The sequence below is a fragment of the Dryas octopetala genome, chromosome 4 (genome assembly GCF_963921425.1).
Source record: "Dryas octopetala chromosome 4, drDryOcto1.1, whole genome shotgun sequence".
NCBI lineage: Eukaryota > Viridiplantae > Streptophyta > Magnoliopsida > Rosales > Rosaceae > Dryas > Dryas octopetala.
Genome location: NC_141369.1, coordinates 4,391,394 through 4,412,560, shown reverse-complemented (window position 1 = coordinate 4,412,560; position 21,167 = coordinate 4,391,394). Strand labels below are relative to the sequence as shown.

At 39.7% G+C, this 21,167-nt stretch overlaps 2 protein-coding genes across 3 annotated transcripts; one reads left to right on the top strand and one right to left on the bottom strand.

The window, feature by feature from the left end:
• Window positions 1-6,615: 6,615 nt before the first annotated feature.
• On the bottom strand, window positions 6,616-10,187 carry LOC147286260 (5'-3' exoribonuclease 3-like). 2 transcript variants are annotated; one of them, XM_086241706.1, is made up of 7 exons: window positions 10,122-10,187; window positions 8,775-8,860; window positions 8,625-8,701; window positions 8,493-8,533; window positions 8,313-8,387; window positions 8,048-8,205; window positions 6,616-7,061 (listed from the first exon to the last, which is right to left on the bottom strand). In XM_086241706.1, the coding sequence occupies exons 3-7, from the start codon at window positions 8,665-8,667 to the stop codon at window positions 6,917-6,919; spliced, it is 462 nt and encodes a 153-aa protein (XP_086097832.1). In that variant the 5' UTR covers window positions 8,668-8,701; window positions 8,775-8,860; window positions 10,122-10,187; the 3' UTR covers window positions 6,616-6,916. The 2 variants fall into 2 exon arrangements, with proteins under 2 accessions (XP_086097832.1, XP_086097830.1); XM_086241704.1 differs by lacking the exon at window positions 10,122-10,187 and having other exon boundaries at window positions 8,775-8,915.
• Window positions 9,101-10,113, top strand: LOC147286261 (putative inactive receptor kinase At2g26730). The gene has a single exon (XM_086241703.1). It carries the CDS (start codon window positions 9,111-9,113, stop codon window positions 9,699-9,701), a length of 591 nt encoding a protein of 196 aa, XP_086097829.1. The 5' UTR covers window positions 9,101-9,110; the 3' UTR covers window positions 9,702-10,113.
• Window positions 10,188-21,167: the final 10,980 nt, after the last annotated feature.

The following is a 21,167-nucleotide window of genomic DNA, read 5'->3' as shown; positions in this document are numbered from 1 at the left end:
CTTAGGTGCTTGCTCAATGGAAGGAAGCGTCTTATGATTAGTGGGTACTAACATTTCAAACTGGTGGAACCACTTATTTCTGAGAGGTCGGGTGCCTTCCAAGAGTGTAGGGGCTTTTTCCACTTTTTCCTCTGGTTCACTGGACTCTGGTGTTCCCAAAGCAACCTCCAATGTATCTTCTGCAAGGCTAGTTTCGCATGCTTCCTCAACCAATGGGTCCAAACTATCAATCCTCAAGCAATCATCCTCCTCCTTTAGATACTTCATCGCACCAAAAATGACAGGACCGCCCCCGGATTCCACCCTGGAACCCGGAGAGATCCTGCGGGAATCCAAATTCAAGGAAAATTCTACCGAAGATTCGGCAGAATCACCTCTGAAAATGAACTAACCCAGAAATTCCAAAACCTGTTAAAAGCACTTCTAAATCTTTCAGCCACCTCTACCACAAGCATATAAGGGTCCCAGACCCATCAAAAGATAAATACAACTAATTTTCATAAATCCCTTTTTATATCATCTCAAAATTTTAAATCAAACTCTGAAAAACACATAATACTCTGAGCTGTAAAATTTTTAAAATATCTGAAATAAAATGCAATGCTTTTCTAAAACTGTCGCTTAAAACGTTTACTGGTGTAATATAATTCCTCAAAATACTTTACAACTGAAAACTCACGCCACACTAGTACCCGGGAAACTGTTGGTCATACACTGCCGAGTCATCTCTAGGCAAGTGCAGAGCAAATACACACCTGTGCTGGTCATACACTGCCGAGTCATCTCTAGGCAAGTGCAGAGCAATTGTATACCTGTGCTGGTCATACACTGCCGAGTCATCTCTAGGCGAGTGCAGAGCAAATATACACCTGTGCTGGTCATACACCGCCGAGTCATCTCTAGGCGAGTGCAGAGCAATTGTATACCTGTGCTGGTCATACACTGCCGAGTCATCTCTAGGCGAGTGCAGAGCAAATATACACCTGTGCTGGTCATACACCGCCGAGTCATCTCTAGGCGAGTGCAGAGCAATTGTATACCTGTGCTGGTCATACACTGCCGAGTCATCTCTAGGCGAGTGCAGAGCAAATATACACCTGTGCTGGTCATACACTGCCGAGTCATCTCTAGGCGAGTGCAGAGCAATTGTATACCTGTGCTGGTCATACACTGCCGAGTCATCTCTAGGCGAGTGCAGAGCAAATATACACCTGTGCTGGTCATACACCGCCGAGTCATCTCTAGGCGAGTGCAGAGCAATTGTATACCTGCTGAAGGGGCTACTAGTATGGCGGTTTGAAAACCGCTTCTGTATATCTCAATCAACCACCTCTCAAAAACTACTCCTCTAGATAAAAACTGAAATTTAAATCTTTCCATAAATCCGCTTAAATAAAATTATTCTCAAATTGTGAAAGCTGCTCGATCAAAATCATTTTCTAAAGGACAGAAATTTATTAATAAAACTTCCCCAAAATAATACCAAAACGTTTCCCAGAAAACTGTCCATACTCAAATAAATCAAGAAAAGAGTTAAATTATAAAATGTACAAAGCATTTCGAAAACCAAAAGTCCACTCGCAGTCTACCCCGAGCTATACCGAATCCTTCTCCGAAACTGATTCCTACACACGACCCTTCACTTGTTTGTCACTCAAATCATACCAATACTTCCTCATTACTCAGTTCGATCAAATCGGTATAACAATCGCCTAATCATCATTTGTTTACTTCGACAATAAACATTTCTTTCCTAATTCAACAATTATCCTCAGGACAAACTCTAAAATTCCAAATTTATTTCCTTAACCTCAGATCCTCATCAATTCATTCTCATGATCCAAATCCTACCCTTAGTCTTCCTAACATAAAGCAACAATCACACAAACAGACCATACAATAACAGTACTCTACATTACGATCCAATAAGCATCATTCACAGTTCCACTGCTCGGATACCAAATCCGGCAGCATAACGGCATCGGGAATGAGATTTCCCGAGCCCGTGTACCTGTTAGGACCAGACAACCAACTTCAATATATACAGAAATTTCACAGAATTCTCTAAACAACCTCCGAGGGTCTCCTAGGAGTTCAATTTGGGCAAAAAGAGACAAATAACCGCTGACCCGCCGCCACAAGTGGCAGAGGCAGTGGTGGCAGCGGCGACAGGTCTTAAAAAAAATTTGGTTTTTCAACTAAAATCAACCCCAATCAACCTAGGCACTTCAATTGGACCAAAAACAACTCAGAATTCATTCAACTATGCTCAATTCAAGGTAAACCCGAAATGGGTACAAGCCCTAAAAATTTCGATCTCCAAATTCTCAAAATTGACACGCAAGAACAAGGGGGAAAGAAAGCCCATACCTAGAGGATCATTTCTCATAACTGGATCGAGGGCCAAATCTCGCCGGAAACGCCAGAATCGGCGGCGGAAGCCGCCGGCCTTGAGTGGTCGATTCGCCGTCGTGCGAACTCCGATGGACGATCGGAGGGTACCATCGTGACGGGTTCGACGAGAGGGAGCTTTCTGGGCCAGAGCTGGGTTGCGAAACCGCCGGAACCGCCGCGTCACCACCGGAGCTACAACCGGCCTAAACTGGGTTTCTGGTTTGGGGAGTGCATAGGCTGAACCGATGCCAGGGAAAGAAAGAGAGAGGGACGGCGAGGAGATCTGGGCCGGTCCCGTCGTCAGCCACGGCCGGACGCGCCGCCACGCGCCGGTGACAGTGGCGACTGCACAGTTGCAGCGAGAGAGAGGTGCGCGAGAGAGAGAGAGAGAGGGCACGGGGAGAGAGGAGAGAGAGTGTCCGAGAGAGATCTGCTTTTTGGGTTTTAAAACCAACTTTCATAAAAATTATAAGTTTGCCACTCGCTTCAAAAGCCCGTATCTTTCAAACCGTAGCTCCGACTGACGCGTGCCGCTAGTCAACGAACTCGTGGAATCGAAACCTATCTAACGGACCCAAAATCAAAATCAAAAGCCCTTTTATTTTAAAAGTCAACTTTGGGTCGGGTCGTTACAAAAAACCTCAAACTCAACTGTTTCACCAAGTACAGACATTGTCAACTTCCCATTACTCACATCAATCTTGGTGTTCGCTGTGGCCATGAAAAGTCTTCCCAATATGATTGGTAGCTCATTTCCTCTAATTGGGGTATCCTCCATTTCAAGAATGATAAAATCAGCGGGCATGATCAAATCTGCAACCCGAACCAGCACATCTTCAACCACACCTTTCGGAACCTTTATTGAACGATCTGCCAATTGAAGAGTAACACTCGTAGGTTTAAGATCTCCTATGCCCAACTGTGCGAAAACTGAATACGGCATCAAATTGATACTTGCTCCCAAATCCAGCAATGCCTTCTCAAACTTGTGATCCCTAACCAAACATGGAATCATAAAACTGCCAGGGTCTTTCAACTTAGGTGGCAACTTTCTTTGCAAAACAGCACTTACTTCTTCACTTAGACACACCTGCTCATGTTCTTTGAATTTCCTCTTGTGTGTGCACAATTCCTTCAAGAACTTGGCATACTTAGGAATCTGCTGAATAGCATCAAGCAAAGGAATGTTGATTTCCACTTTCTTAAACATCTCCAAAATTTCCTTGGCTTGCTCATCCTTATTCTGCTTCCTTTGACGTTGAGGGAAAGGCAATGGAGCTCTTGGGATAGAGGAAGTAATCACGGCCTTCTTGCTACTTCGCGTAGCATTGAGCCTTTCTTGTTTCTTTCTTTCCTCCTCTTCCTCATCTTTAACCTTAACTTTATCCCTCTTGTACTTTTCCACTTGTTCAGGCTCTAATATCTCAATTTCATCCTCATTGCCTGGATTATCATCTTGAGTAGTGCCCACTTTTTTGTCAATCACTTTCCCACTTCTCAAAGTAGTGATTGCTTCAGCCTTATCTTGAGTTGGTGGACCCTTTACCACTTTGTCCAAGGTCAAACTCACTTGTTCCAATTGGGCTTCCAAATTCGAAATAGCCTTAGCTGTAACATTCAACTGCTTCTCAGTCTTATTCATGAACGACTTGGTATCATTAGACATCGAAGTTGTACTCTGAGCTAATGCAGCAATCATGTCCTCCAAATAAGTACTTCGTTGCTCAACAGAGGACTGTACACTCGGTCTAACTTGAACTTTTTCAACCTCAAAACATGGCTCTCCTTGTGATGGCCTAGCTCCTTGATTTGCCATCAGCACCTGCATCATCTGCTTAAGTTCAGACATCTTAGCTTCCATAGCTGATTTCTTTTCCACTCTTTTCCGTCTATTCCACTGTTGTGAATTCAACGCCAATGTGTCAAAGAGTGTCCATGCTTCTTCAAAAGTCTTCTTTTTCAGTGCTCCTCCACATGTCATGTCCACCATATTATGATCTTGATCCAATAAACCCTCATTAAAGTACTCAATCTGCATCCATGGGGCAAAATTATGGTGTGGACACGAAGTCAAAAGCTCTTGGTACCTTTCCCAACTCTCATGAAACACTTCGTCCTCTGATTGTGTAAACCCTAAAATCTGCTTCCTCACAATGGTAGTCTTACTAACTGGATAGAACCTCAACAGAAACTTGGATGTCAGTTCTTCCCATGTTTCAATAGAAGCGACCTGCAAGGAAAACAACCAATGTTTAGCTTTATCTTTGAGAGAGAATGGAAATAACCTTAACTTTCTTTGATCATCGCTCAACCCCCTTAGCTTGCCAATCTCGCATATCGCATGAAATTCATTAATATGCGCGTAGGGATCTTCGCCTTCGAGACCATGAAATGATGGAAGAAGTTTGATTGTCCCACTCGAAAGTTCAAAATCAGCTTCCACTTGAGAGTAAGCAATGCATGTAGGTTGAGCTAGAAGCGTTGGAGACGAATAATCACTCAAAGGTATTCTCATTTGAGAGGCATTCGGCTGCAAGGTCTTCTCGACTTCCTCATCTGATTTCTCGTCTTCGTATGATCCTTCAGATTCACTCCCTCTCGGCGACACAAGGGTTGACCTCATCCTTAATGGTGTCCAATTGAGTCTCGGCCTGTCCTTGTATGCACTCAACACCTTTTGGCCTTCTGCACGTGAAAGAGGAGTGAACTTCGAATTTGATTCTTCCATTGTACCTTAGAAACAAGAGAAATCAGCAAGAACCAATAAAAACATAAAATAAAACCTAACTAAAATGACTTAACTAAAGTTAATTAAACTAGCAATCAACACAAATAACAATTCCCCGGCAACGGCGCCAAAAACTTGTTGTATGTTTTCCTAGAGCAATTATATTAAACCTTTTAACAACTCTAGGTTAACTCGCAAGTGCACGAATCGCGGAGTAGCAAAGCTTACAAATACGAGGTCGATCCCACAGGGAGTTGTACTAGTGTTATGATTACTAACTGAATTAAATTCAATTAACTCAACTCTAACTCACACATGCAAATGGGGGTTTTGATTGGTTTTTGAAACTGGACTAAACTAACAAATAAATAGCAAAACTTTAAATTAACAAACGGACTGAATTTGGATAAAACAATAATAAAGAAACACTAGGGGTCAGAATCCACCACTAGCATACCATTCACTTTACTATGGATATTAACAATCAAAGTATAAACATGTCAACAAAGTTCGTCTACTAAAAGGTTTGACTAGTTACTTTTAGCAATTACTCCCCTTACTGTGCATAAACTAAGAGCTTCTTGGGCCTTCCTTAGCCAGTTAACTTGCATGTTCCCTAATTCAAGCTAAGGCAGTTGTTACCCATGCAAGCACTACTACAAAATAGCAATCAGACAACGGATATTCACCGTTGTCTGAGTTTATAATTTACCGTCGTCTAATCGAGTGTTGTCTATTCATACCTCCAATAGACAACGGATAAAATCCGTTGTCCTGGTGCACCTACACAACGGTTATAGATGTACCACCGTTGTATATACAACCTTTAAACAATGATTTGGAAGATACCGTTGTTGAGTGCCAATTTAAACATCGGTTTATATTTAAAAACCGATGTGTATATATATGTTAAACAACGGTTATGTTAAGTAAAGAATTGGTTTTACAACTATTTTAGGTAGAAACACGAGGTGAAATAGCCATTAAAACAACGGGTTATTGTTAAAAACCGTTGTCTAATCTATTGAATAATATGTGTATTGCCATGTCTATAGGTTTTTCAAACTACGGTGTTTTATATGAAACCGTTGTATTCATGCATTAAGAAAATTAAATATTAACCATATAACCGTTGTATATACTTATTTGGTACATCGATTTTTGGATTAGAAACTATTGTATGAAGGTACTTAGCACAATGGCTTCTTAAGATTTGTGTGGTATGCTTAAGAATTAGACAATGGTTTATTATATTGAACCATTGTAAGTCAAGGGCACAGACCACGCTTTTGATCGAAAAACTGTTGTATAATGTGCTTGTTTACATCTGTTTTTAGAAACTCCCAATTGTCTTTGACCACAATGCAATTATGAACAAACAATGCAGAATCTGATTGATGAGATAGGTTGTTTTGGTACAACCATTAATTGTTCCAAATTGATTCCCTTCATAATTAACATTCCTAATAAATTATACATTTACAAAATACCAATTCACAATAATAAAGGATTGGAATTTCTAATATAACCAAATAATATAAGATATTTAAAGGTAGTAATTGTATATATGTACCTTGCTCCCTTAACCCAATTTCATTCACAAAACCAGCCATATATGCCATAAACAAAAACCCTCCATATATACCTTTCCAAAAAACTAGGCATCAATCTAATGAATCAACCTAATTGCTGCCATATATATATCAAAATATTATCCAGCAGCTAGCCTATCAATCATCCCAAGCTAATCTAGCAAAGTAATCAATATATCATATATACCCAAAGCTAGTCTAGCTAAACATATGGCCTACGTAAAAAAGGTGTCATGCAAAAATCCAACCAGAAATGTCTACATAAACTGGCCCACGAAGTTTGCCCATTCAGTCCGGACTTCATCGATATCTTCTTGGGTATAAGTGTTGTCTTGCCTTCGTTCCCACTGAAACAAGGCAAACATGGAGTACTAATTAAAAATAAAATTCAACCAAAAATGCAAACAGTCCAGCAGAAAGAAAAAAATAAAGAACATGCGCGCCTCTAAGTAGATGTATTGAAAAACATAGGCATGCAAGAGAAGAATATGCCCCTGTCAGGTTTCAACATCCAGTAGCAAGCATATATATATATATATAGTTAGCATCCACAAGATAAAATAGGGGCCTATATCCAGAATCAAGCTCCAATATATTAACACAAGTGATCATCAAAATTGTTTTCCTTTTATTCCAAGCTTTCAGCCACAATTTGTTTTCCTTTTATTCCAAGCTTTCAACTACATTTCCAAGCTTTCAGCCACAAAACAAATTAAAGCATTATAAATTGCAACAATACATTAACTTCTTTCTCAAGATTCGAATACCCATTTATAAATAAAATCAGAAAATAGTCCAAACAGTTCTTAAATATATAGTTAATAAGAAAAAAAAAAAAAAAAGAACAGAAATTAAACTTTCTGTTCATGTAGCAGACGGTACAAAACATCTGCCAGAGAAAATGATCTCCTTATAAATATAACAAACTTTTGGCTAGACCACTAGATTTATCAGGAAAATTTCAGAAATATTAATATTTAAACCAAGTGTTCCTAAATAGAGCATGATCCTGTTCTCAACAGTAAAATCAGTAAATCAATTTGCATCTGCCAAACCACCTATTTGTAACAGTGGCCATATTATCTAATATCATGATCTTTGCCCAATCAAGAGGACCAAGCAGTCAATACTAGATAGCTGCTAGGAGTAGAGCTCAGGTGTTGAACATAGCTGCACCAAGATGCAAAGTAAATAGCAGTAGCATTTACTACCCATGTCAAACTTTAAGAGCTCTAGTTCCTAAATAGCAAACTATAGTAACATTTTTGGATGGAACATACCATATAACGACTGCTTCACTGGAAAATAGTAAATATAACTTTACTGCACAAACCTGTACTTGGGATCAATTTGTTCCTTAACTTCAACCTGCTCTTTGTCTGTCAACTGTTTGCAGCGATTATCAAGGGAATATATGCATACAGAGAGAGGATGAGATGATGTAACAAAAAGCATCTCAAACATCTCACTGTTTCTCCGGGTCTCCTCTTCCTGCACCCCGGAAATGAAGGTGGAATTAAAATAAAAACCATTCTGAGAATAAAAATACGAAATTAGAGAAGTATGCCGGTAGTGCAAACTCAAAAAAGATTCCATACCGTCAATGTATGTTCGAGTTTCTCAACCTCGGCAAGAAGACGGACTTCATCAATAAAAGGCAGTTTTGCAATACCCTTAAGAACAGCAAAAAGATGTCAAGAACTCCACTAGAGAGTCATCCCAAAAAAATGACCAGGAAAAAAAAATACATGTACAATATGGATTCAAAGAGAACACACCTGCCATGCATAACGTTTCCCATTCATATCCACTTCAAAGTCTGATACAAAACAAAGGTTCAGAATAGCATCTTACTAAGCAAGTAAAAAAGAATTAAGATCTAGAACACCAATCTTAGCCAGAAAGTATACCAGTAGGGTAAAAATCAATAATAGGTGAGTTGGGATCAGTCATCAACTTCCTATATTGCTCAGGAAGGGCATGGGAACTGCACATGTATAATCATTAGTACCTTGCTAGTTGAAAAATTTCCAACATAGAAGAAAATATCAACAGCATACCTTGCAGCAGGAAAAACCCCCAACAGCTGATTGAATGGTTTAAAAGGAGTGCCCAAATCAAAACTTATATTTAGCTGACTGAGGTCCTTGAGATCAGAAGCAAAGGGTGCAATTAATAAATTCTTATATTGTTGCCTTCTACTGTTCCAAACAAGAAAAGCTTCTGGTATATGAATATCAGCAGAATGGAAGTCTATTCAGGCTCATCCACGGTACATATAGTTTACGATGATCAGATATAAACAAATGAAACACTGTCGCGTTAACAAAGATCTAAAATCTAGGAATTTCTTTTGGTGTCTCTAGCATTACTCTATTAATATACAAAGTTTGTTGATGCGATCTTGTGTTGTGTATGATTCAGGAACCCATAGGGGCCAAGCATTTGACTGGGCCACCAGACTTTCAGTTGCAGCTAGCATTGCAGAAGCATTAGCTTTCATGCACCAGGAACTTAGAGAAGAAGGGATTGGTCATGGTAACTTAAAATCTTCCAACATCTTGCTGAACAAGAATATGGAGCCATGCATAAGTGAATATGGCCTTATGGTGATGGATGACCAAGACCATAACTTATTGCCGCGCAATGTTTATGGGGCCAGTGGGTCTAGCAGAACCTTTAAAGCAGACATTTATGGGTTTGGTGTGATTCTTCTTGAGCTACTTACAGGCAAACTTGTGCAGCAAAATGGGGTTGATTTGACAGTTTGGGTTCACTCAGTGGTTCGAGAGGAGTGGACTGCAGAAGTGTTTGACAAGTCCCTATTTTCAGAATGTGCAAGTGAGGAGACGATGGTGAACTTGCTGCAGGTGGCTATAAAGTGTGTCAACCGTTCTGCAGAGGCTAGGCCGAGCATGAACCAAGTTGCTTTCATGATCAACACCATAAAAGATGAAGAAGAGAGATCCACAATCTATGAAGTATGAACCAAAACATGGAAACTACTTTTCCTACTCAAAGTTGGATTAGCAATAGAGGACATGCAAAGTAAATAAGCACCTTTGTCCCATAACTATATTTCAATGTAGTAAGACCATATCATATAGCATATCACTTTAGCCTTTTAGGAACGTATTTGTATTTTCAACCAATAAGAAAGCATAATCAATGCAACCCCTTTCTCATGTCTTAATAGAGTTTATTCAACCTGTCTTCTCTTGTTTTGATATTTTACCCATTTCTTCATGTGGCAAAAATGATGAAATCTACAAATACTGCTTATCAAGTAATATGCATGCAGCAATCTAAAGATAGAAATTGCAGAATGGAATATAACTAGATATGTCAATAAAGTCTTCACATTAAAATTAAAAAAAAAAAAAAAAAAGAAACTGAAATTTTCTTACCTTTATGCTACTTCTTCTGCATCCCTAGCACAGAGGAAATAACCGAGAACTTCATGTGAGAGCTCTAGCACATAGGAAAAACAAAAGAGTAAAGTACGTGAGGGAGAAAGCACCTGAAAGTCAATTAATTAGACATGTTATCAAGTTCTAAATAAAGCACAAAATCGAACAGAAAAAAAACCCCAATATTTGGGGCTTTTCTAACCACAAAACAGAAATGCATGCCCTAACCCAAATTTGGGGCTTTTATTTAAAGAGGAAAAGACCCAATTGAAATCTGATTTTTCATACCCATATTGATATATATCTGATTTTATTTAATAAATTTCATACCCTAAACCAAATTTACCTGAGTGATAACCGAAGATGATGAACGTGAGTGCTTCTTTAGTCGATTAGTGTTGAAATTAGGGCACAGAAATGGGGGATAAGGAATGAGCTAGGCGAACAAAGATGGGCGATTAGGAATTGAGCGATGGCGGAACAATGATGGCAGAAGTGTTGAAGATTGAGCGACCAGTGCTTCTTCAGTCCCAGTGATGAGTGAAGATTGAGCGATGAGTGTACGAATGAGGTTGGGGTGAAGATTGAGGATGGAGATGGAGTGTTCGATGGGGCGGCTGAGTGCTTCTTCAGTCCCAGTGCTTCTCGAACGGGGGATGAGTAGTGTTGTGTCTGATGAGTGGGTTAAGTTAGAGGGTTTGACCCAAAAGAATATATTTAAGGCGCCATCAATTTTTCATTAAAGCTAGCGTGTGCTTGTCAAATACAAAGACCCGCAAATTTTTAATTTTTGTATAACTTATCCTACACAACGGTTTTCCTAAAACTATTGTTTTTAATAATTAGAAAAATCTATCTAACCAAATAGCATTGGATATGATACTTTCATATAACGGTTTTTTAAAATCCGTTGTGTGTTAAATTAAGATAACGGACAAAATAAGAACCGTTGTCTATTGACTGTTGTCTATTTATATAATTGTAGTGGTGAAGAGTCATTATAATCTGTGAGAGTGACAAACACATAGCGCATAGCTCCAAATTAATGTACCCTATGTCCTCTATGATCCCTTTTCTCATGAATATTATCTTTAGGATACCCACTTGTTGCCTATTGAAACTATCATCCTTTCGAGCTTGTTTAGTTTCACAACATAAATCTAGATGCATGCAACCTAAGGTGATCAGTCAAAGATGCGAAGCAAATAGAGTCAATTTAAACAGAGATCCAAGATTTGTCAACATGTAAATAATCAAAATATCAATAATCCATAGTGAAAGTAAATAGCATCGCTAGGGCTTCATCCTAGCCCTAGCCCAATATTCAGCTACACATAATTAAATCCACAAATAAATAATGCATAATTAAAACAATGAAAATAAAAATGAAGGGAAGAGAGATCAAGCCACGGATGACGAGGTGGAGGCGGCTCCACCCTTGGACGGTGTGGCTGCAAGGTGGTGTGATGGTTGCTGCTCGGCTTGGCTCCACGGCAAGGCTGTTGGGTTGCTCGGCAAAGTGGTGGCAGCAAGAAGGTGGCCCGGCTAGGTGGTGGTGGCTGCGGCTTGACTTCCTCCTCCTTCTTCAGTTCAGCCCAAAAAAATAAAAATAAACAAAGGTGCATAGAGAGAGGGCTGTAGCAGAAAAATAAAGAGAAAAGAAAGAGATGATGGGGGCTGCGGCAAGAGAAGAGAAAAAGATGGTGATGGTGGCTGCTAGGGTTTGCATCAGAAAAATAAAAGAAAGAAAGAGAGAGAAGAGAGCAAGGGTGTGCGGCAAGGAAGAAGGAGGCTAGCTAGGGTTTTTGAAAATTAAAGAGGAGAGAACCCCCTTTCTGAATTATAAGGATATATTTATAGAGGTGAGTGGGGCTGCTGATTCTATTCCTCTTCAATGTGGGATTGCTGAAATTTGACCTAATGGACCAATTCCACACTTCACTTAAGCCCATGCGCATAAACAAGCAGCCCCTTGCGCCATTTACTAAGCCCAAAGCCTTCAGCCCATGCGCCAATTACATGGCCCTTCACTTAAGTCCATGCGCCAGCCCCTAGGGTTCCACTTAAGCCCATGCGCCAATTACATGGCCCTTCACTTAAGTCCATGCGCCAGCCCCTAGGGTTCCACTTAAGCCCATGCCGTACCCTCCTTAGGGTTTCACGCCTGGCCCAAGTCCATCACCTTGGCTGAAATTCATCTTATCCATTTGTGCTTTGGCCCAATGTCTTCCAGAAGCTTCTAGAACCTTTGACTTGTTGACTTTGACTTTTGACCACTTCTTCTGGTCCACCTAGGAATCCTTATTGACTTAGGATTTCTATCTCACTTGGGATTTCACAATTACCATTTTGCCCCTCATGACTCCTATCTTCATTAGGACTCCATTTCCTACTCGGATTAGGATTTCCTGCTCCAACTAGGATTTCTCATTTCTGGCTTCAGATCGTCATGATTCCTTCTTATTCAAGCTTGATCTTTCCTGGTGAGACTAGGAATCCTAGTTTGACTGAGATTCAGCATTTCCTGGTGAGACCAGGATTTCTCCACTTTTCCTAGTTTGACTAGGAAATGTCTAAAAATGGCTCTTTTGGCTCCTTTTCACTTCTTTGCTCATTTTATCCTACAAAAACAAAAACAAACTAACAACACACAAAATATCGAGTTCTTGCACTCTGAGTTAGGGAGTTAGTATCATAAAGTAGTGTAAAATGAGCACTCAACATGAACCAGGTTGGGAGCTATCCTAGGGTGCCATACGATCCTTATTCCAACACTTACAACCCTGGATGGAAGAAACCCTAATTTCAGGTGGAGCAACACTAATGGATAGCAAGCTAGTGGGAGCAACAACAAGCCTTATGTGCACCCTAATGCCGAGAGGTCTAGCTTGGAGGACAAGATTGCTCAGATTGCTCAAAGCACCACTTCCCTTGCTCAAAGCACCGATGCCTTCATGAACCGAACCGAGCAGCAGATGCAAGCCAACTCGAAGGCTATTGCAAATTTGGAGAGTCAAGTGGGTCAGATTGCCACTACTTTGGGTCAGAGAGAGAAGGGAAAATTGCCTAGTCAGCTCGTCGTCAACCCGAAGAATGAGGAGTTAGAGTAACCAAGACTAAGGAGGTGATTGAGATCATGGATAGTGAGGAAGAGGAGGATCCAGACATGATTGAAGAGAAAGTGGATACACGTGTGATTCCCCTCATTCCGGACATCGACGTCACCAAATTTCCAGCAACCATGCGGGAATTGAAGTCAATTGAGAAAAAGGCTGAGGAGCAAGGGCATAGTCACAACGTTCCTAGGGAAATTTGTGGTTATCTCTTTGCATCTTTTCCGAGCAAGAAGAGAGATCCGGGCTCATTGGTCATACCGTGCAGCATAGGGGAGTATGAGATTGCCAATGCCTTAATTGACAATGGCTCAGCTATCAATGTCATGCCGCTGGTGGTGTTCAAGAAGCTTGGATTTGTGGAAGCTGATTTGCACCCGTTTGATTCAAACATTCGCTTCGCCAACTCTTCAGTCGAGAAAGCCCTTGGTATGCTTGTGGATGTTTTGGTTAGATGTCGTAATTTACTAATTCCCTCTGATTTCATAGTGCTAGATGTTCCAAGACTTCCTGGTGACGTTTCTATCCTTCTTGGGAGACCATTTTTGTGCACCTCTAACATGGAGTACAAAGCAATGGAGTGCTTAATGAAGATTCGTCACAACGCTAAGCAAGAGGTGTACTGTCTCACTTCCGAGCCTCCGCATAGCGAGGAGATCACTTTTTATGGAGATGAGAAATCAGAGATGGAGAGCTTCTTCAGCCCGTTCTTAGGGAGTTCCGAGAGCAGCAATGGCAAGAAAAAGAGGAAATGACGCAAGTAAAGGAGAGGCAATGTCAGGCTGAAGACAGAAAACCAAGTGCTGATTGGGAGGCAACCCAAGTTTTTGTTTTGAAGAATCTAGAAGGAGTCGTTGAAGACCAAGAAGGCCGTGCCTACCCTTGGAGTGTCCACACTTGCACCCGCAAGTAATCAGTTTCCTTATTTCGCTTCATAAGACAATTTTTCATTTTGGTGTGTTTATTTGATTTTGGATAGTTGCAGTTTCCCAGTTCACTTAATTTGATTATTCTTGCATTTATTTCTTATACATTGAGGGCAATGTATCATTTAAGTGTGGGGGGAAAGGCATTTGTCGTTTGTTAGTGTTTTTAGGTTAGAACAAGTGTTTAAGGTGTTTTAAGTGTTGTTAGAAAAGAAAAAAAAAAATTCGTTTTTTTTTTTTTTTTGTGTTTTTAGGTTTGGAAAAACTTTTACTTTTGTTTTTAAAATTAGGGTGTCAAAACCCGCATCAAAATGCACGTTTTCTTTAGACTTCATCCACCTTAGTGATGGATGTGACTCTTTTGGAAGTGTGCGACATGGTTTTAAAAACAAAGTTTTTGAGTCTTTTTGGGTGTTTTAGGGGGTTTTAAGTCCCCAACTAATTGATTTGATTGTGCATGATTGTTATGAGCATGTTTAGTATTGTGTGTATATTTGGTGTTCTTTTCATTCTAATAGTGTTCCGTAACATATCTTGCAATTCTATGTCATTTGGCCTTGTTGATATGAATTTAGGTGGTGATTTGCATTTCTAATGATTATATGCATAATAGAGTAGACTTGCATGACCTAAGTAAGCTTTTGAGTCCTGTTCTTAAATTCTTGAGTGTTGCGCGCCACTCTGATTCTATCATTGTCATATAAGTCGTTGTTTTGGTCTCATTATCTTTCATTTGGTCATTTGCTTGGAATATGCATAATCTTGAATCAATGAGCTAGAACTCTTTTCTTGTGTACACAAAGCATGTCGTATTTGCATAACTCTTGAGAAATGAATTTAGGCCCTGTTTGTGTAAACCATAGCCTGAAAGCCTACCCATTACATGTTTTATCCTTAGTTACCCATTTTGAGCCTTTTAAGCCGTTTTCTTTGTTACCCCCCCATATCAAACCCTAAGTTTGGGGGTGTTACACCCCTTTTACCCGTTTTACCCTATTTATGGTGTTACAATGTGTTTACATGTTGATTGAGGTGAAAAAGAAGTGAAAATGCATAGCTTATACAAAAATGTGTCAGAAAAGTATGTATGCCATGCCCAAAGAAAAGAAAAAGAAAAGAAAAGCAAAGAAAAGAGATGGGACGGCTCCAAAAGAAAAAGTGAGCAAAAAGAGTTCAAATTGAGATATGAAGTGCAAAGAAGCAAGGTATACCTCAGAATGTTCTATTAATGCTTGCAATTCCATGGATTTAGCCCTTTATGTTTCCCTTTCATTTCAATACCCTATCCTAGCCTAAGCCTTCATTATAACCCTAATTAAGCCCTAACTGATCTCAAGAGGTGTGCATTATACTTATGTGGAGTCTATTTGAGAAGAGAGCCTATGGTCATTGATTCTATTTCAAGCATTAGGATTCCTTTCCATGAGATCAGTATTTCTTTCTAAATGTGCCATTATTTCATATACATATGTGAGCTAATTGTTTTTGTTACATATTTCCTCTCACATATATCTTTGAGTGCACATATCAGCCCAATTCTTAAGTGTTTATCATTGAGAGTATGCCATAGTGAGGATTGGAGTTGAATCTTTTGTGTTTGTATTGATTTAGTTTTGTTTATCTAACACTTGGATTTGTGTCAAGGATGGCCTATATGATAATAGAGGAGCGAGGTATGTTATTTGAAATGTTATTAGAATTTGGAGAATGCAATTTATATGCCTTGCTTTTCCTATGTGATTAATGGTTGTGCGCATGAATTCAGTTGTTGGGATGTTAGAGTCAGTCTTGAGTCTTTTCGTTATTTTATTTGCTCGAGGACTAGCAAAATCTAAGTTTGGGGGTGTGATGAGTGTGCATTTTGCATCACTTTATGATACTAATTCCTTACCCTAGAGTGTTAGAACACGATATTTTGTGTTTCCTGTCTTGTTTTTGTATTTTCAGGTCAAATGAACTAGAAATAGGAAAAGGAACCAAATGGAGCCATTTTGGGACATTTCCTGGTCAAACTAGGAAAACCAGTGAAATCCTGGTCAAACTAGGAAAAGTGCAGAAATCCTAGTCAAATGAGGATTCCTAATCACACTAGGAAACATCAAATCCAGAACCATCATTGCGGAGCTAGAAATGAGAAATCCTGATTGGAACAGGAATTCTTGGTTGAACTAGAAAGCCTAACCCTATTAGGGAAAGGAGTCCTAATGACACTAGGAGACCCCAGGGGCAATATGGTCATTACGAGAAGTCGAAATGGATAAGGAATCCTTCATTTACAAGAAATCCTAGTTGGACTAGGAAATGTTGGTCAAAGTCAACTCTACAAGTCAAGGTTCCAGAAGCTTCTAGAAGGTGGTGGACATCCATGGAAATGAATAGAGGGAAGAAATGAATTCAAATTCAATTGGAAATGAGGGGCAAAATGGGAAGTCAAAGTCAATGGTCAAGGGTCAAAGATGACAAGTCAACAAGTCAAATGGGCCATGGGCCTATGGGATGCCGAAATCAGATGGGCCATGCATGCATGCATGCGCCTAACCCTAGCAGCCCAAGCCCAATGCGCAAGCCTCAAGGTGGCAGCCCATGAAGTGAAACCCTAGCCCACCTTGTGCAAACCACTTCAGCCCATGCACGCACATGCATGCCATGCAAGCCATTTCAGCCCAAGATGCAAGCCCAATGTGCAAGCCTCAAGGTGGCAGCCCATGAAGTGAAACCTTAGCCCACATTGTGCAAGCCCAATGCGCCAAGATCATAGTCCAAGACCAACAGCCCATGCACAAGGAAGAGGAACCCTAGCTAGGCTAGGCGTGAGTCACTAAGCCCAAAGGCCTTGCCTTTGCCGCAAGCCCATGCCTCCTAACCCTAGCTGCTGCTGCAAGTCACCTTCTCCTTGCTTCTCAAGGATTCCACCTATATATATACATCATACACTTCAGAACCCTAGAGACCCCTCTCCTAGTTTATTTTTCAGTTTTCATTAGTTTTAATTTTCAGAAAGTTAGAGAGAGAGAGAGGCGAAATTCAGAGAGAGAAAGTAAGAGAGAGTGGCGTGACAAGTGAGAGATGAAAGGAACCAGCCCTTGCCGCAAGCCCTAGCTCACCTTGCCGTGAGTTCCTCCTGCTTGCTAGGTGCTTCCTTCTTCTTCTCTCCTTGCCGCAGCCACAATTGTGATGTTTCTCTGATTTTTATTTTCCTTTTCTTCTAGAATTCTGATTTTATGCTTAGTTTATCCTTATGATTTTATATTAGTTTGTGTTTCTGAATTTTGCATCAATATGAATTGGGATTTTGTTATTTGTTGCTGTTTTCTTTTATTTAATTTAATTATGTAGGTTTATTTATTCTATCTTGCATGTTAGTTGTAGGTTGATTAATGGATTCGTATGCTTTAACAAATCGTTTATCCGTCTTTTGATCGATTAGTTTGATGTTTGCATGTATTAAATTTCCATTATCTATTTGAATTCGTCACTAGTTGTTTGCATCCTTTGACTGGCCACCTTAGGGTAATTGCATCTAGTTTATTTGTTAGGTTTAGCTGTGAAATAGTCAAAGACACTAAACCACAAGTAACAAGGAAATAAGGGATTATTCTTGGTAATGGGGTTGGGCGACCTCTATAAGGAAATAATCAAAGCTTATATGTTGTGCATGTTTGACGTTCTCACGGATCTTAATGACTCTTACATGGGTAACAGCTGCCTGTTCGTTTTAAATTTAAATACTCGCAGTGCCCGAATCTATTTATAATATAGATGGCAAGCAAGGTCGATCCCACGAGGACTATTGTTGATCTTTAAATGATAATCCGAATGCTAAAAAGAAACAAGAAAACAAGACACGAGTGGCTGCCCAAGTTGTCACGCCTAGGGCAGCTGCTCACTTGAAGTAAAACACACGCACACACACACGAATGGGAGGGAGTTTGTATGACTTGAAAACAGCAAATTAAACCTAACCAAAAACTAAGATGTGCGACTAGCAAAGAGTATGAAAACAGCAAGTTATCTTGTGAAAATAGATGGATGATGATACTAGGACTCTAGAACTCTACCACTAGACCTCATATTCAATGTCATGGTGCAATTTCTGAAACCTTTAATTCCTATTGATGAATGCATTCGCATATTCACCTATGGCATAGCATGAAATGCATAATTCCCCAAATGTATAAACTAGTGCATGGCATCTACCCTAGTTCTTGTACTCTATATGTGACCTATACATGGCATCTACATAGGAACGCACAAACAGAATTCATTAAGCTTATATGAGAAAATAAATGCAATTAAACCCCTAGTGCATGGCGTCTACCCTAGGTGATTTAAAATTGATTTCACACAATCAGATTTTAGCCAATTACTAAGCCCTAGATTGTTTATCACTTGTATTAGGGGCTGATTGGTTGTCCTCACCCTAAATTGATTAAATTCTAGATGCAATAACCCTAGGTGATCAATCAAGGATTAAAAACACATAGAGAACAATGATTAAAGTGAAATCAAAATCATCAAATCCATGGAATTAAACAAACAGCAACAACATCACCAATCCATTGAATATTCGGCCTAGGGCTGAATCCTAGGCCCTAGAAAACGTGATTAGTTCATGCTAGAAAACAAGAACAGCCACGAAATCATGTTTTTCATCTAACAATTACAAGAAAAGAGAAGAAGAAGAGAAAACACCCCAAGGAGAGCTCACGCCTCCAGCAGCCCCCTCTCTCTCTATTTTCTGATCTTTTCCAAGTGTGTGAACCCCTAAAATGATAGAAAGAGATGTATATATAAGGGTGTGCAGCAGCTAGGGTTTTTCCAAGCTAGGGAGATGCGACTGCTAGGGTTTGGAGAAAGAAGGATATGCGGCAGCTAGGGTTTGGGCTTAAGTGGTATGCGCAAGGCCCAAAGGCTTCCCTCTCTCTTGCGCAAGGTGCAGCTGGCCCTTATGGGCTTGGTGTAGCTGATTTCCTCCCCATTGAGCCTCCAATAAATCAGGAATTAAAATGAAATAATTAGGGTAATATCAAATCTGATTTTTAGAGCCCAATTAGGGGAGATAATCCATGCAAGGTGCGGCCAGCCCTTCTCTCTTAGCACACACGCCACTTCCTATGTGGTTTGGGCTGGGCTTCCATTTCTTCATGCTGTTGGACCCTCTCTTGATCTTGGGCTTCTCTTTAAACATCAAAAATTCATTTAAGCTAAAAATGGGCTGATTTGCATCCATTTAATTCCTATGGGCTTTCCACCTACAAAAGAGAAAAACACAAATAAATAACATAAAATATAGGGACTAAGTACTAAATATATGAAGATAGAGGGCCTAAAATGCAAACATTTAAGGACCCAACACTGCCTTAGCTTGAACTAGGGAACATGTAAGTTAACTGATTAAGGAAGGCCCAAGAAGCTCTTAGTATATGCCTTAGGAGAACAATTGCGAGAAATTAACTAGCCAAACATTTTTAACAGTCAAACTTTAATACATTGTGTTTAAATTAATTGTCATTAGCCTTGGATGGTTATTGCATGCTTATCTGATTTGAAACTGAAAACTTAACATTGCAAGATAGAATAAAGGGTGTGTGCGTGTGTTTTCATCTCTTTAAACCCCCCATTTAGTTATTCTATTGATTAATTGAATTGATTTGTTGTGTATTAACCATTCCCTGTGGGATCGACCTCGTGCTTGTACGCTTTGCTACTGATGCGATTCGTGCACTTGCGAGTATACTTGGAATGAAATAGATGTTTATTTTGTTCTAAGAAAACATTTAACAATGAATTCAATTGTTGGGATGTTAGAGTCAGTTTTGAGTCTTTTCGTTATTTTATTTGCTCGAGATCTAGCAAAATCTAAGTTTGGGGGTGTGATGAGTGTGCATTTTGCATCACTTTATGACATTAATTCCTTAACCCAGAGTGTTAGAACTCGATATTTTGTGTTTGTTGTCTTGTTTTTGTGTTTTAAGGTCAAATGAAGCATAAATAGGAAAAAGGAGCAAATGAAGCCGTTTTGGGACATTTCCTGGTCAAACCAGGAAAAGAGCTGAAATCCTAGTGAAATGAGGATTCTTAGTCACAAGAAGAAACAACAAGCCCAGAACCATCATTGTCAAGCCAGAAATGGGAAATCCTAATTGGAGCAGGAATTCTTGGTTGAACTAGGAAACCTAACCCTACTAGGGAAATAAGTCTTAATGAGACTAGGAGACTCTAGGGGCAATATGGTCATTATTGATACGATTTGTCCACTTGCGAGTATACTTAGAATGAGATATATTTTTATTTTATTCTAAGAAAACAATCAACACTAACATGAGAAAGTTTTTGACATATCTTTCTTACCATCCGGGAACGTTTTGGTACAATTAGTACGAAATTGGACCAAGTATGCACTGAAATAACGTTTTCGTGCGTTCTTAACACTAAAGGTCTAGAATGCTAATTCTAACATGACAAAGTGCTTTGACATGACTTTCTTGTCAACCAGGAACCTGTTGGTGCAATTTAGACGAAATTGGACCAAGTATGCAGCGAAATAACGTTTTTGAGGGTTCATAACACAAAATGTGCTTCAATAGGTCTAGAACACTCATCCTAACATAAGAAAGTTCTTCGACATGTCTTTTTTGCCATCTGGGAACGTTTTCGTACAATTAGAACAAAATTGTACCAAGTATGCACCGAATTGACGTTTTCGTGCGTTCTTAACACCAAATGCGGTTAAAAAGGTCTAGAATACTAATTCCAACATGAGAAAGTGCTTTGACTTGATTTTCTTCCCAACCGGAAACCTTGTGGGGCATTTTGGACGGAATTGGAGTAAGGATACACCTAAATGACGTTTTGGTGTATTCTTAAAACCAAATGTGGTTCAAAAGGTTTAGAACGCTAATCCTAACATGAGAAAGAGCTTCCCCATGTTTTTCTTACCAACCGAAAATGTTTCGGTGTAATTTGGACAAAATTCGACCAAGTATGAACCTAAATGATGTTTA

Excerpts from the sequence above, each read along its gene's own strand:
- LOC147286260 (XM_086241706.1), bottom strand. The coding sequence starts at position 8,667 with ATGACTGATCCCAACTCACCTATTATTGATTTTTACCCTACTG. Across the intron at positions 8,388-8,492 it reads GGAAACGTTATGCATGGCAG|GGTATTGCAAAACTGCCTTT; the intron begins GTGTGTTCTCTT and ends GCTGTTCTTAAG. Across the intron at positions 8,206-8,312 it reads AACTCGAACATACATTGACG|GAAGAGGAGACCCGGAGAAA; the intron begins GTATGGAATCTT and ends TCCGGGGTGCAG.
- LOC147286261 (XM_086241703.1), top strand. The coding sequence starts at position 9,111 with ATGCGATCTTGTGTTGTGTATGATTCAGGAACCCATAGGGGCCAAGCA.